The following is a 9,251-nucleotide window of genomic DNA, read 5'->3' on the forward strand; positions in this document are numbered from 1 at the left end:
TGAGGTTTTGCCTTGTGATGTGATTGTTTTAGTCAGTAAAGTAAAATAATATTGCAGATAGTGATAGAATTCTTGTGCAAATGCCTTATAAATGCATGACAGAGCAGGATAATCATTTCAGTAATGTATAGATGGGCTGTTTGAGTATTTCACAACTAAATTAAATAATGAGTCTCTATTTAATGTCTCTCTAGGCTATGCAGCATGTTTGGATGGAGGGCAACTCCCCAACAAAATGTGACAAATGTCACCGCAGTATCAAGTGCTATCAAGGTCTAACAGGCCTTCACTGTGTTTGGTGTCAAATCACTGTGAGTATATACTGACTTACTGTAGCAAGTAAGAGTCTAAAATTTTGTGTTAGCATTAATATTCATTGTAATTTAAAAAATGCCTTGAGCAAAGACTAATTTTTGAATGTTTTTCTGCATTTTTCCTTTTTTATCTCAGTTTAATTCAAGCCATTTTAATGTAATACTTATTCACACCACTTGGTGGTGTTCTTCACTAAACTTTCACACCATTTAGTGGACGTGGCCAATTTGTTTTAAAATAGCCCTAATAAAGATAAGTGTCAGCACTTAACACTTATTCAAAAGCTTTTTTCTCTGCATAATGATTTTTATTATCACATTATATGCTCTTGCATATATCTCATACGCTCTCTGAACCATCTCTCCTGACAGTTTCAACTCTAAACTGCAACTAATTTAATATCAAGTACAGATCCTGCTGTCCTCTTTGTTCCTACCATTTAATGTCTTCTTACAAGGTCAGATTAGTGAGGATAAAACAAGTCACAAAAGATCCAGTCCATTCCAGTCTGTTGATGTGTCTTTCTCCACCACTCCTCATCTATATTTGTATGTTTTCCAGCTCCATAACAAGTGTGCATCTAATATAAAGCCTGAATGTGACGGTGGGCCATTAAAAGATCACACACTCCTGCCATCGTACATCTGCCCTGTTGTTCTGGTGAGTTCAGTCTCCCCCACTGCACTCTTTTGATATGCTAAAATGCAAGGATCCCAGGACGAATGGGTGGGTCCTCGAATTATTTAATGGGCCTCCTCTCTACTAGGACCCATGAGTAGTCTATACTATAGAGAAAACATACTCATTGTATTTATAATTGGGTATTGTAGATAGTTTCTAGATAATTTTAGGTTATTTTAATGTTAGAGTTATACACAACACACAAATGTTAAGAAAATTGATGTCAATTAATGTGAATTGAACAAACATAACCATGCACATGACATAACCATCAGAAAGAAGAGAATATTTCTCCTGCATGCTGCCATGGCTTCCAAATCTTTAAATATTTATTTAAAAAGCAATGTTTTGCAATGTCCGTCGCTTAAGTAAAAAAAAAAAAAAAGAAGAAAGAAAAGACGACATCTACAAGGAAGGAGAAATATTTTTTTATATATATTTTTAATACATCTATACATACCTTTTTTATATATCAAAACTATTTTGATGTATTTTGGATATTGCGACAGTGTGACTGTCACAAAACAAAAACAATTTTTCCTACTGACAGGGAATTTGCATTACAAAATTACAGGATGTTCACTGATTTAGTGCTATAACAATAATGAATTAAATATGAATTTAAGTAAATGGTATTCAAGATAAAATGATTCCAGTAAAAGCCAAAAAATATTGTCACGTTGCTACTGTGAGGGAGCGTGGAGCAAAGGAATGAGGAGACGAGGAGTACATCAACGTGGAGATTTTAATTATAACCAGGGAACCAGGAAAACACACGTAGCAGATGAGGTAGACATAAACAGACATTCACAATACTGGACGATGAATGGACGCAGGAGACAGGCTTATAAAGGAGCACAAATAATACGACTAAATTAACATGGCTGGAGACAAATCAACATAATCAGAACAGGAAGAGGAAGAACCAAATAAGGGCAAAAGGAAACACATGGGAAAACCAGGACATGGAACACGAAGGGAGCAAAACATGGAACAGAGTCTGACATTATTCCCCGAGGGTGAGCGCCCTGGAGGCTGGGACTGGCCAACATTCAAAACTGGGACTGGGACACGGGGAATACCTCCAGGGTGGATCAGGCAGTCCAGGGTGCCATGGCAGCACAGGGACCTCAGGGGCCATGGCGGAGCAGGCAGACTAGGAAGCCATGGCGGAGCAGGCAGTTCAGGAGGCCATGGCGGAACATGGAGCTCCGGGAGCCATGGGGGAACAGGCAGTTCAGGATGCCATGGCGGAGCAGGCAGACTAGGAAGCCATGGCGGAGCAGGCAGTTCAGGAGGCCATGGCGGAACATGGAGCTCCGGGAGCCATGGGGGAACAGGCAGTTCAGGATGCCATGGCGGAGCAGGCAGACTAGGAAGCCATGGCGGAGCAGGCAGTTCAGGAGGCCATGGCGGAACATGGAGCTCCGGGAGCCATGGGGGAACAGGCAGTTCAGGATGCCATGGCGGAGCAGGCAGACTAGGAGGCCATGGTGGAGCAGACAGTTCAGTAGGCCACGGCGGAGCAGGGAACTCAGAAGGTCATGGCTGGATGGCCTCCGTGGCCTTGGCCTCGCCACTCAACCTGGCCACTATGGATGGACCCATACTATACCCCCCCCCAAAAAAAATCCTTGCAGAGAATATTGTCTTTAGAGGCCCTCCGTAGGCCTAACTCGGGAACTGTGGCTTGACTTGGGGACTGGAGCCCTCCTTGGGCTGGACATGGGAACTGGAGCCCTTTCTGTGCTAGACACGGGGACTGGAACCTTCTCTGGGCTAAACGCGGGAATATTGTCTTTAGAGGCCCTCCGTAGGCCTAACTCGGGAACTGTGGCTTGACTTGGGGACTGGAGCCCTCCTTGGGCTGGACATGGGAACTGGAGCCCTTTCTGTGCTAGACACGGGAACAGGAGCCCTCCGTGGGCTAAACTCGGGAACAGGAGCCCTCCGTGGGTTAAACTCGGGAACAGGAGCCCTCCGTGGGCTAAACTCGGGAACTGGAACCCTCCGTGGGCTAAACTCGGGAACTGGAGCCAACACTGGAGCGAGTTCTGGGGCTGGAGTCGACACTGGAGCAAGCTCTTGGGGATGGAGCCGACACTGGAGCGAGCCTAGGGACTAGAATCAACCGCCTTCTCCCCCTTAGATTCCCCTTTATGTTCGGGGGGAAAGGCGTGGTCGGCGGACTTGACACTGGAGCGTCTGCCAGCCTTGAATGCTGCAGCCGGTGGGCTTGAGAATGCCGCGGCCGGCAGCCTTGACTGAGGAACTGAGGCGGGCTGGTTCTGGATCGGGGCTGGACGGTTTCTAAGACTCCGGAGGATCCCTTCCCTCCAGCTCAGTCCTGTGGTGTCTGGGAGGTCCACGGGGCGATAGCAATTGGCCCCGATCCAGAACAGAGAGTTGAGCGTGGCGTCGTCCAGCGCTGTTTTTGCGGCATTCTTGCTGAACTCCCACGCATACTCCACGAAGGCGATAAAACGAGCGGCTACTTCCATGCCGCGGGGAGAAACACACAGAAAAACAAAAGACTTTAAACAAACACGGGGAGAAGGGGCGCCGCTTACTGTCCTGGTCCGGTATTCTGTCACGTTGCTACTGTGAGGGAGCGTGGTATCGAAGGAACGAGGAGTACATCAACAAGGAGATTTTCATTATAACGAGGGAACCAGAATAACACACGTAGCAGATGAGGTAGACATAAACAGACATTCACAATACTGGACGATGAATGGACGTAGGAGACAGGCTTATGAAGGAGCACAAATGATAAGACTAAATTAACATGGCTGGAGACAAATCAACATAATCAGAACAGGAACAGGAAGAACCAAATAAGGGCAATAGGAAACGCATGGGAAAACCAGGACATGGAACACGAGGGGAGCAAAACACGGAACAGAGTCTGACATATATACTGTATTTTCATAATAATCATAAAGGAAATTCACAAACAAGTTTGGACTGGAGTCAGTAAGATTATTATGTTTTTAAAAATACTCTTTTATGTTCGGAAAGGCTGCATTTACTGGATACTGTAAAAAAATAAGTAAAAACAATTGGGCTATTGAATGTGTGATTCTGATTGGTTGATGAAAGGTGTGCCGTTATTGTCTAGGAAATGCACAGCTATGAAGTAATTCTATTACAGTTACAAATGACTTCACCAAATCATTTCCATGATACTTTTTTTCAGGATTACTTGATGAATAGAAAGTTATAATTAACATCAGTAATTCTGAAGTTGATTTTCGAAACACACAGAAAAACAAAAGACTTTAAACAAACACGGGGAGAAGGGGCGCCGCTTACTGTCCTGGTCCGGTATTCTGTCACGTTGCTACTGTGAGGGAGCGTGGTATCGAAGGAACGAGGAGTACATCAACAAGGAGATTTTCATTATAACGAGGGAACCAGAATAACACACGTAGCAGATGAGGTAGACATAAACAGACATTCACAATACTGGACGATGAATGGACGTAGGAGACAGGCTTATGAAGGAGCACAAATGATAAGACTAAATTAACATGGCTGGAGACAAATCAACATAATCAGAACAGGAACAGGAAGAACCAAATAAGGGCAATAGGAAACGCATGGGAAAACCAGGACATGGAACACGAGGGGAGCAAAACACGGAACAGAGTCTGACATATATACTGTATTTTCATAATAATCATAAAGGAAATTCACAAACAAGTTTGGACTGGAGTCAGTAAGATTATTATGTTTTTAAAAATACTCTTTTATGTTCGGAAAGGCTGCATTTACTGGATACTGTAAAAAAATAAGTAAAAACAATTGGGCTATTGAATGTGTGATTCTGATTGGTTGATGAAAGGTGTGCCGTTATTGTCTAGGAAATGCACAGCTATGAAGTAATTCTATTACAGTTACAAATGACTTCACCAAATCATTTCCATGATACTTTTTTTCAGGATTACTTGATGAATAGAAAGTTATAATTAACATCAGTAATTCTGAAGTTGATTTTCAAATAAAAGTAGAATTTGAAAATTTACTTGAAATATAATTTTTTAATAACATTGTAAATGTCTTCACTGTCACTTTTGGTCAGTTTAATGCATCCTTGCTGAATAAAAGTATTAATTTCTGTATGTATATAAAGAACTTTGACATGGGCTCTATGATTGAGACTTGCGAACATGTCTAGTCTAACAACCTTGTAAAACGACCTGTAGAAATGTTAAAACATCAATTCTTTCTAAGTTAAAGAGAAATATAATAAAATGAGACAGATTCTGAAATTGCATTTTTCTTGTCATTCTTATCTCAGATGCACATCTGTCTCTCTCCGTCTCTGTTTGTTGATGTTCACTGTAATGTCTCTATATCTGTAGGACCGTCATTCTGCCGTCAAAAGAGGTGAAGGAGAATCATCCCCCAGTAACAGCCCTGAGGACACCAGCCAGTGTTTCAAGGTCACCGGTGACGGTCAGGCACTGCAGGTGAGTCCTCAGCAGACAAACTCTGGGAATGCAAATCTGTGCAGCACATGTACTGCATGTGTGTTTGTAACTTTTTCTCCTTTTCTGCTTTTTAAGATCACCCCTCTGCCTGGGACGCACCCCCTCCTCGTGCTGGTTAATCCTAAAAGTGGCGGTCAGCAGGGAGAGAGGTAAACGTCTTTGAAGCTCAAACTGTTGCATCATCATTTTTCATATCCTCCGACCTTGTACTGCTGTAATGGTTCCAATGAGGAGGTTTGTCAAACCATCTGAAGTCAGTCGAATCTACATAGACATGTTAAACAAAAGTCCCACTCATTTTCTTGCTTACTGGCAGTGTCCTAAATACCATCAAAGCTAGCAGGAGACAGTAATGCTGTTTAAGGAGGAAGAATGTGGGTGTTGTTTCAGCTCTCACCACCCACCCAACGTCCTCCGGGAGACCGGTTTTAGGATTTTGTGCTGGCATCACCATAGCAACACAGTTTAAAATACCATTAATTGGCCGATTATCCTCCATTATTAGACATGTGCTCAAACAAAGACGCGATAACTGCCCTGGCCCCAAAAAAGAAAGGCCATTTTGGTGGTTCTTTGATGCAAACAAAGGAACAGAGGGGTCACCGTTGAATCATACTGTACCGAGTGTATTTTTCCACCATATTCACTCTGAGCAGCGTACTGAAAGCTCACTGGTCGGGCTTGACACTTGACTGCGTTCTTTTGTTCTTCGCATAGGGAATGAATGAATTCTTCAGTGTTGATAAGTGCTCAAATAATCACCCCCACATAAAAGCATAGCTTGTGACGCACCTCAAACTAACAGCCCATCTTATTTCTCTCTCGCTCTTATTTCTCTTCCTCTCTCTGTGTGTTTGCATACTAAAGGGGCAGAGTAACTAACATTGTTAGAAGTGAAGGACATTGCAGAGTCCTCAATAATCATTTTATTGCTTCAAGGTTATTGAGGGGCACTGCTGCAACAGTGTGCAACCTGTGTATGTGTGTTTCTGTCTTGCTTGATTTCATTGATTCTGAGGTTTGTGAGGCCTTTTATGATGAAGGAATGATGACATTTTAAGAATATAATTCCTCCATATGTTTGTCTATCTGTCATTCTGAGAAACATTGAGAACATTCTGTCATAATTTACTCATGTCCAACATTAGAGCTGTGATGAACAATCTGTTGATTATTTCTTTGATTAATTGGGGTGGGCATCGCATCGCACTTCTCTCATGATCTCTTATGAAGGTACCAAGAAGAGATAGGATGCATGTCAAGATTTTCTATCCATAATAACATATGATATTTTATAGTGTTTTTTTTTTCTTTGATTGTCACCTCCAGACTTAATAGTTTTGTACAGATTGACCAGGATATTCTTCAGAATTTAAACCTTTGTGTTCAATGAAAGAAGGAAAGTCATTTGGGCTTGGAATGATAAGAGGGTTGGTAAATGATGGCAGAATTGTTATTTTTGGTTGAATTATCCCTTTAAGCCTTTTATCATATTGTGAAGTTCACAGTGATTACGTTTAAAAATGTAATTCCTCTATCTGTCTTTTAATGCTTTTCTGTTCTCATCTGTCTTCATCAGGGTGCTGCGGAAATTCCAGTACCTGCTTAACCCCAGACAGGTGTACAGTCTGGATCGAGGAGGACCCATGGCGGGGTAAGACTATTAAAAGCCACCATCAAATTTCAAGGGAGATGTGTGCGCATAAAACATTTTTTGAGTCATGACAGAGAATTGCTCAAAAACAGTTTGACATTCTCACTGTTGTTTTGTTCTGGCATGGCTCCCTCTCTCTCTTATTTTTTTGCTTCTACAAACCTGCAATAAAGTGAGCCAACGTGCAATCAACTAGTCTGAGAGAGGAACCACTTGCAAAGTGGAGCTGACTTTGAGAGACCTACAAGACATTTACTATGACTCAAGCAGCCCCCTGCTGAGTAAATGTATTAATTCAAGCGCTGAATGTTCTTCTGAGCCTGTCAGTCACGACGAGGATTCTTCTATAAGCGACTACATTTTACTAAAGTTTCTTTACCCATGCACCATACCTGTCTTTAACAATAGACCAACTCAAGGTCATCCAAATCAGTTTCAACAGTAGCATAGCAGTGAAATCTGACAATGTCATTGTAAGAGGTTCATATTTACATATTATTTTATGAGCGCCAAATTGGCATATACTCCATACATAGTATCATAGGTTTGAATTAAAATGTTTTAATAGAAATAAATGCAAATGAGACCATTGTAGGCAATATGTTAAGAAGAACAGCGTTAGTATTATTTTATACTACTACACTATTTATACTTTGAAATGACTTTAAATTTTTATAATTGTATTATTTTTTGTTTTGTTTTTATTTCTATTCAGATTCAATCTTTTTATTTTCCTTTTTAGTAATTTTAGTGCTTTTGAACTTAAACTCATTTCAGTTGTCAAGGCTATATTCCTATTTTTCATGTGTTTTTCATCAAATTTTTATATTTGATTTTATTTTGATTAACAAAGCATTTTTGCAGTAGTTTGTCCATACAGTGGATGAGTAGCACAGAAATAGTTTTAGTTAATAATAACAACATTGATATAGAGCAGTATATTTAGGATGGCACAGATTAGATCATTTGACCTCGGAAGAACTTGATGAGAAATCATCTTAACATCTTAAACCAGTCTAAGTTTATTTGCTGGTCTAAATTGTTCTCCCAGCATGGTCAGATTGGTCCGTTAGCTGGTTTAGGGAGGTTTTGGCTAGCTTTAGGCTGCCACTATCTGGTCATGCAGCTAAAACTTGCTTGGCTTGACCGAAAGACCAGCATAAACCAGTTTACAGTAGGCTGGTTTAAGGTTTTTTTCCATCATGAATTTTACGTTCATATTAAAGTTGGCAAATCTGAGCACGGTTTGAGAAATTAAGATCTTTTCTGGGCTTATTTCTCAAGAGAAACATCTGAGAAGCAGAAGACATTTATCTAACAGTTTAGATTTTGGAGAGATTTCATGTGTGTTTTTTATTTGCTATAAGCTCTCACTTCCACTTTAGTGTACTACTATTATGCAGTTACACATTCTACAAACTTACTCAAAATGCATGAGTACATTCTGTTCAGCATCCTGCAGTTGTGCAACAGTGCTTCTCATTCAGGAAAAAGAAGAGAGAGAGAGAGAGAAGTACAGAACAAAAGCTAAGCAATGGTCGTTTCGCGGGAAAGCAGGCTAACCTTCCGTCCCAGATCCCCCTCCCACCACACAGTGTTCTGTAGTCACGACTGGAGCACTGCTCAACCTGAAGAGACCACTCAGAGAGAGAGAGAGAGAGATTGTGTGACATTGCTGATTTCACTCATGGAGAACAATTTGGACATATATTAAATGTTCTTTCTTAAGCACTTCGATAATTTATAAGCATGTAGATCAAGGGCAGCCTTTTTAGATATGATGTTTTTAATGTGTCCTGTTAATGACTGTGCCATTGCTTGTGGTAACAGCTTTCATTAATACAGAGAATTATTCTGAAAGAAAAAGCAACCAAAATTCAGTCAAACATTATACATTTATATTAGGGGGGGAAAGCAACTAAATAAATACACTACTGATCAAAAGCTAAGGGTCAGTAAGATTTTTTTAATTAAGAAATTTGGTTTAGGATACATAAAATTTGTCAAATGTGACAGTAAAGGCATTTATAATGTTACAAAATATTTCTGTTTTTAAAAAACGCAGTTCTTTTGAACATTCAATTTGTAAATGAATCCTGGGGGGG

General features: G+C 40.8%; 1 protein-coding gene across 2 annotated transcripts in view; it reads left to right on the forward strand.

The window, feature by feature from the left end:
• LOC107555347 (diacylglycerol kinase beta-like) overlaps nt 1-9,251 on the forward strand; it is a 142,782-nt gene that overhangs the window by 65,282 nt on the left and 68,249 nt on the right. For both annotated transcript variants that reach the window (XM_016238101.1, XM_016238102.1), the window contains 5 exons: nt 195-311; nt 877-975; nt 5,364-5,471; nt 5,568-5,641; nt 7,072-7,146. In XM_016238101.1, the coding sequence (XP_016093587.1) occupies nt 195-311; nt 877-975; nt 5,364-5,471; nt 5,568-5,641; nt 7,072-7,146 (473 nt within the window). The remainder of the gene's footprint in view (nt 1-194; nt 312-876; nt 976-5,363; nt 5,472-5,567; nt 5,642-7,071; nt 7,147-9,251) is intronic.

Source organism: Sinocyclocheilus grahami, unplaced genomic scaffold, assembly GCF_001515645.1.
Source record: "Sinocyclocheilus grahami isolate Dianchi unplaced genomic scaffold, SAMN03320097.WGS_v1.1 scaffold532.1, whole genome shotgun sequence".
Classification (NCBI taxonomy): Eukaryota; Metazoa; Chordata; class Actinopteri; order Cypriniformes; family Cyprinidae; genus Sinocyclocheilus; species Sinocyclocheilus grahami.